This window comes from Halictus rubicundus, chromosome 3, assembly GCF_050948215.1.
Source record: "Halictus rubicundus isolate RS-2024b chromosome 3, iyHalRubi1_principal, whole genome shotgun sequence".
In the NCBI taxonomy this organism is placed as follows: Eukaryota; Metazoa; Arthropoda; class Insecta; order Hymenoptera; family Halictidae; genus Halictus; species Halictus rubicundus.
The window spans coordinates 7,205,028-7,221,527 of record NC_135151.1 but is presented as its reverse complement, the minus strand read 5'-3'; the positions used below and the strand labels follow the sequence as shown (position 1 = coordinate 7,221,527).

The following is a 16,500-nucleotide window of genomic DNA, read 5'->3' as shown; positions in this document are numbered from 1 at the left end:
TTGTCGTTCCAGATATATAAAACCGGCCGGATTACGCAAGCGGCCCCCGTCGGGATCGATGGAAAGCAAAAATGTAAGCGACTTTCTCTATGAAATAGCTCGTCCATTTGCCCGGCTGACTTATGCAAGCAGCCGCTACCTGCCACCTGGCACGCGATACAGCCAGGGGCACGGCTCTGACCACCTCTTCCTCAAAATTCGTGAACAGCCGATCGATCGCCGGGATCGGCTAGATCCAACGTTTTCGAAACTGTTCGTCGTTAGATCGCTACGTGCGTGAAACTTTTAGCGGAGAGTGTATGCCCGGGCAGAAATGGATTCGACATACTCTCTGAACGCGTTTGTTGCGTTCACTGGACGAGTACAGGGCCGTTCATCTTTGATGCCCGTGATTTATTGAAATCCGTACAGAAGGAAAAATAATTTTCACGGTTTTTCTCTTTTGAATTTCATTAGTGTTGGCAGACAATGTTGAATCGGGTTGTACGATTCGGAAAGACGCAAAATAATACTTCGTATTCGTTGATGAAAGTCTGGGTTAGGTGTAGATGAGAAATGTTAAACTAGGGTGCACGATTTAAACAGATACAAAATAATACTTTAGGTATATTCGTTGATAAATTAGTATAGAATATTAAATGAAGGTGCACAGGTGTAAAATAATGTTTACATTCATTCAGAAAGGTCTCGACGAGTTGGTGAACTTTAGTCAAGCAGGTGAAGAATGTTGAGCTATGGTAGACGATTCAGAAAGATGCAAAGTATTCATATTTATTCGTAAAGGTTCTCTTATTCAGCATGTTCCTTTTTGAAAAAACTACAAGTAACCGATTTTTAAGACCGTAGGATTTTAAACGATCTCCTGTCTTGTTAATAGAACCACTATATTTCGCTCATCAATTCCTATTTTGTTAAAAGTTCAACGTATTACAATCATCATTTCCTATCTTGTTATATAAATGCCATTCAAGAATGTAGTCACACTTTTCGTTACGTATTTTGGCATTATCAGGAGAAGATTCATTAAATTTAATCAGTGACGGATTTAACTAAAATTCTATTCATAAATGTAGCCACATCTTTAGTTACATATTTTGGCATTTTCAGGAGAAGATTCGTTAAATTTAATCCCCGACGGATTTAACTAAAATTCTATTCATGAATATAGCCACAACTTTTGATTACGAATATTTGCATTTTCTGGAAAAGATTCAGGACATTTAATCACTGAAGGATATAACTAAATTCTATTCATGAATGTAGCCACATTCTTCCGTTTCGTTTTTTCCATTTTCTGGAGAAGACTGATTACATTCAACTTTTAAGTAAAATAATGTATCGGACAGACTACAGATGAATCGGTTAAAGAGTCTGCCGGGCCTCGAAACGTGAAGTCAGGTCTACGCAATTAAATAATTAGCATTCCCGCAGTGTAAGCATAAGCTCGGCAGCAGTTCTCGCTTCATGGTCTCTCAACGAAAGCGAGACCGATCGCTAAAACGCGCTCGCGGAATTGCGTTTCTGGTTCCGAGGGCGTTGATCGCACGTGTACCCGTCGCAATTCACCCGGCAATTCTCTCTCACGACACCAGAAAAACGACGTATCCCCCGAGGAAAAATCGCATGATTCGCGGCTCCAACTTTCGAGCCTCGGTCGTCTAATTGATCGATCGGACTCGCGACGTCCGCGGTGTGCTCGACTGTGACCAGATTTTTCAGCGACTTTCGACTCGAGAATTGCTTCGAGGAAAGCCGAAGGAAAAAGATAATGCGAAGAACTAAAATTCCGTCTGCTAACTAGCAGCTCGCGGATTGTTACTCGGCAACGTTTTTCCGCGTTGTTATTAAATAACTTCATTGACGATGGAACGATCGAAACAAGACGCTTCAAAGTGTTATGACTCGTAAGCATATATTTGATCGGATTTGTTTGATGTCTCTACTAAAATTGTTCGATGAAAGTGTTTGATTCAGTGTTATTTGAAAAATATTTACTCGAGGATTGACATCGTTGTTCGTTCGTAAAACAGTCAATCTGAAAATGGAAAACAAGATTCAGGAAAATTTGTTGTTGTGATCGATTACTATAGCCTGTCTTTTTACAAGAAAGGAACATAGGCAACGATTATGACAAGCAGTGTAATTGGGTTTCTTTTTTCGAAAGGCGCGCTATAATCAATCTTACTTTATACTTCCCAGAAAGATAAAGGTGTTTCGAATGTCTTCCTAAATCAGCGTTTCAAACAAAAGTGAATCAGTACAAAACAAGTCATGTACTTTCGTACAAACCAGAAATTACTTTGTATTTCGTTGTAAAAATTTCCTAGTCCCGTTTGAAGAATACAAAGCGGCGTCAATATGTTAAACGATTAGAGACAGCTCGACTATTGGAAGAGCTAATAGAAGATTGATTCATGAATCACTCAATATAATAATCTCGAGATTTCTGCTGGAAGACGAGCCTGAATCAGGCTGATCACGGACGCTTATCCTGCTCATTATGCGCAACCTTCGCCGCAAGAAGAGTGCATCGGCTGGAAAGCGTTCACGCTTGGTGCATCACAGGGAATTCCTGTCCGACGTCGAAAATCGGAAACTCCGTCACAGACTCCGGGTCCGAGCAAAACGATCTCGTTGATCGTTGGTCCCGTGCGAACGACCACGTCAATCGTTGATCGTTTTTCTTTAACCAGGAGAAACCTCTCTCTCTCTCTCTCTCCCTCTTTCTCGCGAATAAGAAGAGTCGAAAGCGGCGACCGACCTCTCGAAAGCGTTGCAAAATTTCTTCGCGCGGAAAACAGCCGTCCTTTTTTTCCTAGAAGGAAAGAACGGAGAAAAAGAGGCGAACAATTCTGAGGAATCCGAACGTGGAGCACCTTTCGCTCGTTCTTGATCTCGAATTGGACTAGACAGCAAACATTTTACTTTAATAGTCTAAACAATGTTGCACACTTAACCCTCAGCCACCGAGACCTCAATTTGTGCAGAGTTCTAAACTAATACTTTATTTTTCTCGGTCACCACTGTGAAGGCATCAGAATTGTCATAACCCCACGCGAGTAATTAAAGTTCGTCGCGTTAACTGTGTCACGAGAATTGTATGCATTTCACACGAGTTTCAACTATTTCATTTATAGCCACTAACGGCGATTGTTAGTTACTTGCTAATGAAATACTCACCTTGCACTATAATCTAGGTAATTTCAGCATTCACTTTGTGACAGTCGTTTCTAAGTAATTTCAGAGCTCCGGTCAGCGTTCGACGTGTTGAGTTGCACTCCGATAAGGTCATATCAGACCATTCCATAAATAATGTTAATTTTCTAACATATTTTTGGAAGGCGCAGAAAGCGGTTGCTCTTCAGGAACTGTAATTCTGTAATAGTACAGCCTTTCCTAAAATGAAACCTACTATAAACAGAAATCTGTATGTCTTGAAGGATTCTATCGAATCCCAAACTCGATCGGTTAACAAATAAATAATGAATGTATTGTGATTCGCAGCGCCTGGCAGCAACGAGCGAGCGCATCGTCAACTTCAAGGCGAGACTGATCACCTCGATCATCTAGAACTCGGCGCGGAAGGACTAGGGTGAGGAAGTACAAGACAAGATTCTCGACGGTCCTGACGTGGTGGGGCCACGTGGGAGCCATAACCGAGCCGTGATCGTCGCAGGAACACGGGTACGACGTTTGGCAACGTGGCCGTGGCATAATCGGCGTGTTGCCCCCTTGTCCCCGAGGTCCTTTGTGTCTCGTCGATGGCCGTCTCGTCCTCGTGAAGCGGAACCTCGCGACTTCATGTTCGACATTCACGCAAGACCCTGCCCCCTCTCGTTCTTTTCCGTCCTCCTCAGCTTCTCCTTCCATTTACATCGTCTTCCAACGTTTCCGTGAAACATCATCTCTTTTCTTCCAACCCCGATTCGTCCTCCCTTTAATCCACGCGATCCCTGGTTCTTCGAGTCACGATCGATAACCGTCGATTATACATATAGCGTTTAAATACTTAGATTCGACGACCGCCGCAAGAAATCGCGCTCGCGCAACGCGGAAACGGTTATTTCTCGCGCGATTGAGTTTTGTAACGGGACGTTTAGGCGAATAATATATATTGCCGGAGGTTCTCAATGTTGTTGCAAGTAAGCGTGAAAACAGCTCGATACTGTCCGTACAGTGTACAGTCTTCCAACTAGCCTGAGCATCGCAAATAGTTGACTTTTCAAAAATTATACAAGGAAATTCACAGCATAAACAATGCAGAGATGCAAAAGGTTCTGATTGAAATCACTTCTGATCACTCTGATTGGTACATTCATTGCAGAGCAATCGCTGGACAGACATGAAGAAGCGACATACATAAGCTGCCGTTGATTGATCATCGTTAATACGAAAGTAAGAGAGGAGAGTATATTCCGAATTTGTTTTTATGCACTTCAATGTTGAGAATCTTGGAATGTTGATAATGTATATTGATTTTTCCGGACGTTTCTGAACAGAGAGTTGCGAAAAGCGCGAGGCGCATCATTTTGTCGGTGCTCAATTCCGTCGAATCGCGTCAAGCCAAGAAGAAACTCGAGCGGACTTGTACATAGCTACTCCCGGAATGCAACAGTGCCAAGCATTGATTGTTTCTACCCCCCACTTTGTATTAGCAGCCCTTGTTTCCTTGTCTGTTGCTTCTATAAGGGTTGCTAAGAGCGTCGACTGCGGTGCACTCGGAAATTTCGTCGAGTTGTGAATTCTGGAAGTGTCAATCGGAAATTGTGCGACTTCCATCGACGCTGGAACCAAATGACTAGAGTCGAACGACTCGCTTCGAACTCTTTCTTCCAGAATTATTAACCATGTGCCTCGACTCACATTATTGCTCATAAAAATAAATTCAATTGGACTGAACAAGCTCATAAATTTAAAACAATTAATGTTAAAGTGTTTGTCACAGTAATTGCTTCTTTGGTTTGTGTATGAAATTTGGTTTAAGCAATCGTGCGGTTAAACAACTATATTCTCTACCTTCGTGTTTTGCAAATAAAATTAATTAGAGACACTGGAGCATTATCAATCTTTAAGCATGGTCCATTTGAATGAATAATATTTTGCAACGTTCAGCAATTTTTCAATCTATTCAAAGAAAGATCACAAATTTCGTTGTTAGCTTACTATATCACATAAGAGAATTAATTTTTGTAGCTGAAGATGCAGATTAGCAAGCAATCATTACACAATAATTTTCGTTTTCTATTATGTGGTAGCTTGAGAAAGAATATGTGAACAAATGTGCGAGTCGGAGGTACCTCCTAGAAAATTCATTGTATAAATTGTTAGTCGATTCCAGCGTCAGGGGTTGCGAATCCCGAGAAATTAGGCGTGTCATTTACCGTTCATCGTACTCGACTCGAGCCCAGAACGTCGCCATTCTCTTTTCGCACTTTCCTCATCGGAAAGCGCGATAAGAAAACGCCATTCGTTCGGTATCCGTCCAGTTGTGTTGATCCTCGAATTGAACGCATAATCTATCGAATGTAAATCGTCCCTGTTATAGTGTAGTGTAAATAAATAAATATTATTGTCATAAAACTCCCTCTCTTTCTCTCTCTCTTCATCACCAACCCCCTACCATCTCACAAAAATCATCCTTCTTCGACAATAATTTATTAATTTTTAGCTTGTATTCGATACAAATATAAACAGACAGACGACAGAACGTTGTTGCTTCAACAACAACAAAGCCGATTCCAAGATCCACGGCTGATGTTTAGCAAAAATACACTCGAGGTACGGTTCCCGATTAATTACTCTTCCGATGAATGTTTCCTCGACATACCTAACATTGGTAGCATTGTCGACGACATTGTTACCAATATCAGGCGTCTATCAGGTTTTTCAAGTCATAGTACACGACTCTTGCATGCTTAATTCTATCAATTGCCATGTGATTGGAACAAAGACCTTACAAAATGGTTATCGCGAGCGACTGCTTAAATCTAATCACTTGAACGACTATAATCACCGGGTTTGTGGGCCACGATCATCGTTAGGCCAGCGAAATTGACACACGTTGCTTCGGTTAGGCCTTTTGTTACGTATCGTCCGCGGGTTTCGCGGTTGTAGTGCCTTCGCGCGAGGAGGCACGAGCTTCCTCGAAGACGAAATGTTCGTCTTCGCAGGAAGCCCATCGGTGTAGCTAGGGTGGTGAAATCAATGGTGGCTGATCCTCAGGGACACCGACGTACACTGGGTCGCCTACTCGTATGCTGCCTGGTCGACCTCTTAGGCCTAAATGGAATCCCATCACTGGACTCTCGCCGAAGGTGTACCGGAGGTTTGGGTCCACAACTTGCCTGTACCTGGAAGGTAATTGGTACTTTATTAATCACTCGATATAAAAATGAAATTCATTGTGCCCGAACATTTATTAATTAATTTGTTGTTTTTGTAGAAATAATAATGAATTTTTATACAAATTCAGGACAGGTATGTTCCTGGGATGATGATAGACATGTGGGTTTTATGATTCTAGGCTAAAAATGGACAGATTCCATTTAAAATAGTGAAAAGATTCAGAGAATTTAGAAACATTAATGTATAATTTTCAACTTATTAAAATTAGTAAAGAGAGAAAGAACTCGGTTAAACTGTTCCTCAGGAATCCAGAAATTGTTAACTTCAATTTTTATCACTACTTCAAAAGTCCGTGTGTAAAGATGTGTAGTTTTCAGTGTTTTTGACAGGTAAGGGCGCCGCCATGTTGGAATATAGCGACCGTCGCGCGTCGCGTAACGAGCGGAGCCGAAACATGGATATTCGGCATTTTCTCGCCAAAATATGCAGGATTACATAAAACAAAGTTCAAAATTTGTGATTTTTGAACTCTTACGAAACTGTAGAATTTATATGGCGGAACAACACGAAAAGCAGAAAAGGAATTAGGATTCTAGGAAATGCTGAATATATTAAGTTCGAGGACGTACGTTTTTAGTGTTTTCAGTGGCTCCACATTCGGATGCTTAACCCCAGTCTCGGGGTTGACGACAGTCAGGATACATCTGGTGCAAGGCATCACGTTCTTGAACGTCAGGTTGCCTATCTTCACCCAGCGCCAACCATCCTCTTCGTAAGGAAGTGCTCCTTTTACAACAAAATTTGGTCGAAACTGGTCAGGATTGACTGGATCGTCCAATCTGGTGTTCAAATCAGCCACCGATGCCTCATTTATTAAACAGTAGCTCGATTCGTCCGGGAAGGCTCCCTGATTAAAATGAAAACTTTGTATGCATAGTCTGGTCGTTAAGAGACTAATTAGCATGCTCCTGGTAGCTAAAGCGTTACAACCACCTGGGTAACAAAGTGTGCTATAAACTCACGGTGTCGTCGCGTGTCATATCGAACTTCTTGTTCTTCTGTCGAAGATCCCTCGTTGGTCCCGGCAATGGATAGTAGACCAGTCTGAAACCTGTGTCTTCCATAAGAATGAATCTAGACAGCCACCTGGCCGCTTCTTCGCCGCAGTCGCAAGCTGCGACAGGTGTTCCCCAAACGGCTACCGGAAAACCTTTGCCTTGTATCCGTGACAGGTCGATGGCCACTGGCATCATTCCTGGAGCTGAGAGCGTGAGGACCGATCCGGACACACTTGGTGACACCTTGAAGAAATTGGAGATCAGCATCATTGAAATTCTCACCGACGAAACAAATTAAAATTGCACACACAAATTAATGTCTATGTAGTCCACTGACTATTATTACTTGTTCCTTGTGTCAACTTTTAAAATTTTCTTACTGATAAAATTGTCCCAGTACGTATTAAATTGGAAATAAACACAGAAAATGCTTTGGGGACTTTAGGAACCACTTTAGAAATGGAGTATTAGATTACTGGTAAATTACACGAAATAGTCCAGTGACTATTAGCATTTCTACTTGTTCCTTCTGTCATCTTTTAAAATTTTCTTACTGATAAAATTGTCCCAGTACGTATTAAATTGGAAATAAACACAGAAAATGCTTTGGGGACTTTAGGAACCACTTTAGAAATGGAGTATTAAATTACTGGTAAATTACACGAAATAGTCCAGTGACTATTAGCATTTCTACTTGTTCCTTCTGTCATCTTTTAAAATTTTCTCACTGATAAAATTGTCCCAGTACGTATTAAATTGGAAATAAACACAGAAAATGCTTTAGAAATGGAATATTAAATTGCTAGTAAATCATGCGAAACAAATCAGTGATTATTCGTACTCTCACTCATCTCTCTCGTGTCAATTTCACACATTTTTCACTGACAAAATTGTCCGCTTACTTACTCTTTCGTTTTCAATGAAGGAATTTACAAAACCAATTGTCTACACGTCTTCCCATCATCTTGATCTTTTACCGCCGCGTTAATTTCATATTAAGAAGCAAATCGGTCTAGAAAAATGAGAGACTATTATGTTAAATTAATTCTGCATCGACGATCGTTGATAAAATTGTTCCCTCACTTAGACTTTAGGTTTCAATGAAGGAGTTTACCAAATCAACTCTCACATCATCTATCTTTCTAGCATCTTAACATTTTACCACCGTGTTAATTTAATTTCAAGAGGCACATTAATCTGTAACAACGAGAGACTGTACTTCAGATTAATTCTGAATTGATCGTTTCTTTTAAAACTACAGTAAAGACCTCGTGTAAAATCAACCTTTTTTTAACGGTCGATAAAAAACGAACGCGCGCCCCGAGGCAAAAACAACGTGGAATTAATTATTTCCGTTTCGCGCCGGCGGTTAATTTCTACGGGATTTCACGACGGTGGAACGGCTCGTTAATTCCGATTATAAAAGTCCGTGGTTTCCTGAATCCAGCAGCTTTGGCTACCGATTGCTCGAAGTATAGCTTTCGGGTTTTATCAGTCCATGAAGACAACGCCGAAGAAAAGAATAGAAAAGAAAAGAAAAGAAAAGAAAAGAAAAGAATGGCTCAGTCGGACGATCTCGCATCGATCCCTTTCTGATCCGCTTTCACGGTAATTGTGTGTTTTATAGAACACGGTTTTCGTTGTAAAAGGGAACCATTTCGCATAGAGATAAGTTTCATAGATAATTAAATTTATTGATGCCTCGATCACCGGCTCGAAAGCTGTAATTATTCTCTGGCCTCGTTTCAATGCCCATCGTAAAGATCATAAAATCGTTCTTCTCTCCTGGCATCTCAATCCACTTAACAGAACATGGCAAATATGGTTGCATAGATTAAGCAATAAAGTGATTGTTTGGTAAAAGCGATTTTATCGGAGTCTAAATTAGACAAAAATGTTATGAGAGCTTATCGACCTATGGTAACTTCGGAGAATCTCGCGTGAAAGGATTCTTAAACGATTCCCGATTTCCCTAGAAAGTGACTCGTATCAATTACCTTTCTACTCTACGAGGCAATTAGATCTTAATCAACGTTCCGGACGTGTTTCCGACAAACCTAGTCGCACGTTGCGTGTCCGACACTGGGGTTTAAAATGATATCTCATTGGGAAAACATCGACACACATTAGACATTGATTTTCAAGCACTAGAGAAATCAGCTTCCTTTCGTTAACCGTCTTGCGTTCAAGAAATTATGAATGAAATGCAGTTTCATGAATGAACTCTCTGGTCATAAAGAGAACGGTGAATCTCGACTTTAGGTACATCTGTCATTACACAAATTTTCATTTTTATTGATCATTTTATATAAAATTATTAAGACAAGAAGAACACTTTCATTTCTCTGTTATCTCTTGCAATTAAGGCAATTTTTATATTGCCTTATTTTTATATTTAATTTTCATATTATATTTTATATTTATATATTTTTGTATCTTCAAATTTAATTTGATCCTTTAAAATATTTATGTGTTCTTTTCATGGTTCTAAAATTATTAAGAAAATCACATTTTTATTCAGCGCTGGTCTAGAAATTGAAGGAGACAATTTTTATTTTGCATACAAATTTTCAGTCTAATTATAATAAAGACCAGTCTCTCATTTATTCAATGACGATTGAATAAAATTCTAGAAACCTGGAAAGGACAATTAGGGTGAAAAGTGTACGTTTCTTACCAGGACCATTCGCGGCCACTGTCTGGCAGTGACGAAGTGTCCATTTAGGTCGATGACCATTAGGGTTCTGTCTCTCATCCAACCGGACTTCAGGCCAAGTTTCGTGCACTCCATGGTGTTCAATTTTACAGGTCCGAGCGATTTGACTGGGAACGCGATCAGGTCGCTCAGCTCGCCTACTTTTCGCCATTGCGAGGGTGGACGATCCTTTTGGTTCTTGGTCCACCACCACCAAAGGAAGACGACCACCGTCCCGGCACCAACCGCGACAGCCGACATGTACGTCAGCCGCGTTCGGTCTGCTCGTGAAAGGTTCACCGATTAATTCTCAACGGTCAAGCGACCATGCGAAACGGTTCGCTGCGAGACCATTCAGTTAGGATTACGATCGGGAGCCTAGATAAAACCGGCTTCGCGATGATAACGCTCGTATCTGAATTCTGGCCTCGCGATGGTTGCAATATGAACATTATGGAGCAGTGCGGTTCGGCCGATTACTATACAGTGGCACCAAAACATACTTAAGTACTAAATACAGTGAGTATTTAGTAAGTATAGTACGTAAGTACTTAATACGTAAGTACTTATAACGTAAGTATTTAATACGTAAGTAAGTAGAATTTTTGATTCGCGAACAATTGTGGATATTCAAATTGTTATAATTTTATAAAGAAGAATCGTACGACGATAAACTTGGGTTCGTTTTAATGCTGGAAACATCTACTTTCGCAGTACATGGTTCGTTTTTTTCCTAATACGTTTAGGTAGGACATAGCAGGTGGGAAATTGAGGACTTGTTTTTTCTCGAAAATGGTACATTTTGCAACGTCTCTTTTCTACGAATGACACGCTTCAAGCACTATGAATCCAAGTTTATTCTGGTACGATCGTCTTTTACGGAATAATAATTAATAAATAAAGTACATATGTACATTCGTCTGAACATTCTTTTCAAAACGTCAGAAGATCGTCATCCGTGAAACGAATAAAAATGATCTTCATGCAAAAACGAGCATCTTTAATTATTCAGCAAATTCTATCTCAGTTCCAATAATTAAGAGCAATCGATGTAATCTTTGGTCATACAAGTCGTTATCTTGTCTCTTACTACTCCTATCTACTTGCGTCCTTTCTTTATCTTAAATGAACACGATAGCGATACTAATATTATTATTGTGCCTATTACATGATCACATACTTATATTCCATCAGATAAAACCACACACTGTATTGTGTTCCACATAAAATTACCAAAAACCCTGACTACCCTCATAAGACCCTCATAACCCTGATTAACCCTCACAAGATACACCTTGTACCCAAACATAATAATTTTCCATCAGTTTAAATTACGCAGTAAACCGTTTACTGTTAGCTTCGGCAGAAACATTAAATATATTCAAAATTATGCAAAAGAACATAACGATTTTTGTTTCTTTCGATGCCAACAGTAAATGGTTTTTTGCGTAATTAAAGCACCTGGAGCAAAATTAGAATGTTTGGGTACGAGGTCTGCCAGGGTGGGTCGAAATGGACCCAAGTGATGTCCTGTGAGAGTTGATGCACTGCAACGCCATTGATTAATTATGTAGTCGATTAGTCACCATAGTAATGTAAAACTCACTTAAAAATCGTTATATAGTATTCTTTCTCATATTTCTGAACGCATTTAATAAATAACTTTTACATTAGAAAAATGTGTAATACGCGGAAGCATTTGAAGAAATTTGACCGTATGGCTGTCAGCAAATCGTCAAGAGCATCTGGTTAGGGTTGAATAATGTCCAAGAGTGCCATTTTGTTCTCCGATGCGCTCTATTGTTTCAAATTACACCAAGAGGTTTAAGACGGTGTCTAGAGAAGTTTTCAAACAAGATCTTCATTAAACCGTGTTAACAAAATCGTCAAAAACATCTCCTAAAATAATGAAATTAAGAGCCAAGACTCCGTAGATTCGCGATAAGGTAGAGTGACCACGTTACCGACAAAAACAGGCGAAAAATGGTTTTACGTGCCTCGACTTTTCGGTCCTTATATGAGAATATTTTTCGCTTGGAAAGGGCTCATTCGAAAGAGGAAGGTTCAATCTAGCGCGAGCTGCTCATGAGCTGACGAGATTATGCAGATATTTGGTAATATAAGCGTTAGAAGTAGGCCAAAAATTGACGATGCGCACGCCGTAGAATCCAAGCATTTTTATGCCATTGGATGAGTTTTCTGGATGAAATCGAGAGTAGCGGGCGCTAGAAAATATCTCCAGCTACAAATTCAGCTATATTTTGTCTTGATTCTCTGCGAAATAAAGCCAAAAACTTGAAGCAGGTTTCTGGCGTCAGAATTCATAATATCGATAATACAGAGTAAAAAATGTGACAAGTTTAGTCACAGACTTAAGACCCGTTGGATCAAAACCAAGACGGATCTTAAGTCAGTGGCTGAAGGCTGTGAACGGAAATTATACAGCAGTTACCGACCTGCTGGCTCTGCAAAAGTCACGTGACTACCCTTGGCTATAATTCTCAAATACGCCCCAAGCGTGCCGTTTTAGTCCCCGATGCTTTTCAATGGGTCCTAGCTGTTCTAGAAGGGTTAAGACAGTGGTGAAAACGACGGAGTCCGTGCAAATGAGAGATCCTCGTTCCATTCATCGCAATTCGCACAACCAGCGAGAGAGAAGTTATCGGGCGAACGCGCGCAAACAGGAGATCGACCGATCTGCAATGCAAATCGCCGGCGAAGCGGCCGGCCGAGGAACAGAGACAAAAGGAGACCCCCTAGACCGAGTTCCTTGTTCCTGAACGCTGCACACCAGGCTTTCGTCACTACCTAAACCCGGTGTCAACCAGAGCGTGAACGTTTTTTTACGTCTGCGCTCCTGGAATCCTAGCTGCGCGAATAGGCATCAGCGGAATGAATGGACACTACAACTGACGCTCATGACTCGGGGAATCTGATGATCGTCGATCATCCTCAGACCATCGTCGCCGTTAGAGTTTCTCAACCGTGAAGATGTATTTCCGAACCGTAACGTCACTCGGACAAACGATCACCTTTCAGACTTTGAGAATGCGAATGGTCAATGTGTTCTGGTATTTTGAGATGGAGATTGGTGTAACAAATGAGATATCGGATCTTGCAACGTGTACTTTCCACTCCTTGACATGAACGGAGTCGTGGGGGTCACCGGTATCACCAGTGATAATGAGTACGTTCAGATAATGAACACCTTTAAACAGAATGCGATAATGAACGGTGTTTTAGAGCGGTAGAGCTTGTTGCCGATGATTATAAGATTAACGGGAGATAGATTTATCTCACAGTGAGATAAAAAATATCTTTGAAAAGAGTAGGATGATAAAAAATGCTTACGGTCGCGGATATCGTAAGAGAGATGCGGGAAACTGTGTCGGAATTCAAGTTCAACACTGTTTTTATGGCAAGGAAATTGTTCGGAGGATTAGAGCGGACGTTAATGATCGAACGATCGACAGCAGATCGGTTTTATATGACCGAACTGGATTGAGCTGAAATAATGTTATTATCGATAATTGAAACTGGTAGCGACATCCTTTCGTCTCGCTAGAAAACGCAACGCGTGTAGGGTAACGGAATACCGAGACACGTCGCGCGTCGGGACGACTTGCACAATTTGTTCGTGTTAAAATGTCCCGTATCGACGATACCGTCGCGGGAAAGTAGGCTAAAGAGGTGCGTGCACTTTCGAAAATGTCGATAGGTCATCGCGTTTCCCCGTTTTCCGTCGATCGTGCCTCAAATTTTCCCCATGATCCAGCAGTCCTCTCGAAAACATCTGTTCGAAGCCTGTTAAAAGGATTTTCAACGATCGTACTATACCTAGAAGAAGAATAATAACCCCAACACAAATTGTTGGATTAGATTTTTTAAAAATATTTTTGTGGCTTGTGAGTAAACTCGTTGTTGTTGTCGAAAAATTGGTAAAAATGAAGACTTTTCACGCAGAGTATCCATTTTGAAAATACGACACTGAAACTCCACCTAGCACTGAGGAACGTCTAATCACTGCTGGCCATTTCTACTTCCATTAACATCCGCACACTCTAAGAGCCCCTGAACTCCGCCAAAATTATTCAACAAGAATGGATAATCGAAAAACATGTATTTTTTAATTGTAACTTTTGCAGGTGCATCTGATCACCGGCTGCCCTTTCCACTTCTATGATTATTCGCATGCTTCTGAGCTCTTCTAAAATAGTTACTAGGAATTGTAATTTTTACTTATGATGTCCCTTTCCACTTCCGCTGATCTTCGCACGCATCTGAGCGCGTTTAAAATTGTTTAACAGAAATTGATGACTGAAAAATATTTTCTACGCACAGAATACGTAATTGTCGTCAATATTGTCTATAATTCCGATAAATAAAAATAAGAAACAATAAACAGACACAATGAACAAACAAAAATTCAAAAGCACACGAGTTCAAATAAATGTTCTATTTCAATTGTATCTCGACAGAAAACAATTCCATGACTATCTACATCCTCCGCGACACTAATTATGAGTAACCCTGTATTCACAGAACCTAAAACAAGGTAAGAACGTCTAAAGTCGGCTATAATGTCCAATGTTTACTAATACTCTATTCGTCTGGTATCGTCGAGGCAAACAAATGACATAATTCTCAGTTACGTTCAAAACAAAAATATTTTCACCTTTGCACAGTGTTCTGGGAGGTCTAGAGGACGCGTGACTACCTCTGTCTGTTCGTCCGCCGTTAAATATTGGATAAGTAACCAAGGGTGCATTGTAACCTAATAAGTAACCAAGGGTGCATTGTTCCCTTCGCCGGCATCGATTCGATTTTTTTCTTTAGCGCGTGTCGTGGAAAGAAGGGAAATCGCGTTGGGGGAAAGGGTCCGATGTGACAGAACAGACCTTCACGCGTGGAATCAATACCACACGGGCGTTGCTCCCCGGGCGGCGGACAAACACGCAAATCATTCTAACGAGGATGCTGGGACAGCACCTCCTCGCGCCAATTAAACGTGCTGTAACGACTGTCGCGTCAGCTTCAGTCGTCGTGCGAGAAAAAAAGGATTACGCAATTACTAAAAGATAACAATGTTCTCCGCAATCGACGCCACAGTCGACTTTACAAACGCATTCGGATAGATCTAATTCAGAAACGAGCATGCGAACCATAAGACACCGAAAACGTCAGAAGAATTGAAGGATACGATGATATATTAACGTGCAGCCACTTGAAATTACGAAGCTTCAAGAAATTGAAGGATACCGTGATATTAATGCGTAGCTACTTGCAATTACGATGAGATGAAATAAAAATCTAGTTTACTCGAGTATTTAGAAATGGACGCAGACAATTTGGCAAGACCGTAGCGTTTCTCACAATCGGTAAATGTTTTCGCGAAGTTGGTAGCAGACGAACAAGAAATAATTACTTATTCGCGCGAGGTGAACACGTGATTGGCAAAAAGCGCAGTTATGGTCGTAAAAGTCGTCGAATGGAAACGATTAGAGCGTCCTTGACATAGAACCGACACGCGGTGGCTGTAGGGGCAAAGTTCAATGGATTCGTATATACATCATTTACGTTATGTTGAGGCAAGCTGATGTCGGTTAGCGGGCGAATGGTGATACTTACCCATGGCAAAGGCCGTGGAGAAGACGGTCGAGAAGCGAATCGGACGATCGTGCGGTTCAGACTGATGTAGGCTTCGCCGGTTCACGCGACCGCTTCTCTTCCTCGCGACGAAGACACCGTTATCTATACACGCTTACGTTCTGCTAGATCCTCCCCCCCTTATAGTAAGAGCAGTCGGTGCACTGACGGCAGCCTAGCCAAGCCTAGCCACGTGTGAGGAGCCCTCGAAACTGCACGCAGCATCGGAACCCTGAAGACTGCTGTGAATTGGACTGCAGCCGACATGCGCACCCAGCTTGAACCGCTAACATAGCGCTTGATTTAAAGGGACCATTTGGCATCAATGATTTGGGGTCATTTTATCATTTGTCAGGCCATAGGTCAGGCCACAAAAGGTCTCAGAGGTAGGCCTATAGTGTTGCTATAGTTAGGGCCTTGCAACGTCGTGAGGTCTCCAAGTTATTTTATGATGAGTAGACTGCGGATCTTTATGGAAAATTAAACATTTTCTACCTGAATTACAACAAATTCGAGTGAAATAGAAATTTATTTTCTTTATTAATATGTTTAATAGGTTGAATATAATATAATGGTATTTATAAATTCCTCGAATGTTTTTACTGTTTTAAATTACACCTAGTTATTTTTGTCATAAATGTATAAAATCCGCTGTGCAATGACGAGCGTTTTTAGAGTCATAACTCTGACCTGCTCAGTCTAATTCAGCATCCATCAAAATTTTTTGGTTGGATATTTAGTGGATTGGAACTGTAT

The 16,500-nt window shown here is 40.9% G+C and overlaps 2 protein-coding genes across 3 annotated transcripts in view; one reads left to right on the top strand and one right to left on the bottom strand.

The window, feature by feature from the left end:
- The window catches only part of LOC143352538 (uncharacterized), a 28,779-nt gene extending 23,199 nt beyond the window's left edge, over positions 1-5,580 (top strand). For both annotated transcript variants that reach the window (XM_076785125.1, XM_076785127.1), the window contains one exon: positions 3,505-5,580. In XM_076785125.1, the coding sequence (XP_076641240.1) occupies positions 3,505-3,570 (66 nt within the window). In that variant the 3' untranslated portion in view covers positions 3,571-5,580. The remainder of the gene's footprint in view (positions 1-3,504) is intronic.
- Positions 5,581-5,638: 58 nt separating this feature from the next.
- LOC143352531 (mitochondrial amidoxime reducing component 2) lies at positions 5,639-15,971 on the bottom strand. Its single transcript, XM_076785110.1, has 5 exons — positions 15,727-15,971; positions 10,081-10,379; positions 7,368-7,646; positions 6,975-7,252; positions 5,639-6,350 (listed from the first exon to the last, which is right to left on the bottom strand). Exons 1-5 carry the CDS (start codon positions 15,728-15,730, stop codon positions 6,188-6,190), a joined length of 1,023 nt encoding a protein of 340 aa, XP_076641225.1. The 5' UTR covers positions 15,731-15,971; the 3' UTR covers positions 5,639-6,187.
- Positions 15,972-16,500: the final 529 nt, after the last annotated feature.

What these genes read in the sequence shown, in the direction of transcription:
- LOC143352531 (XM_076785110.1), bottom strand. An exon ending in AGTGGCCGCGAATGGTCCTG is followed by an intron (nt 7,647 to 10,080) that starts GTAAGAAACGTA and finishes AATTTCTTCAAG; the next exon opens with GTGTCACCAAGTGTGTCCGG. An exon ending in CCACTGAAAACACTAAAAAC is followed by an intron (nt 6,351 to 6,974) that starts GTACGTCCTCGA and finishes ATTACCTTCCAG; the next exon opens with GTACAGGCAAGTTGTGGACC.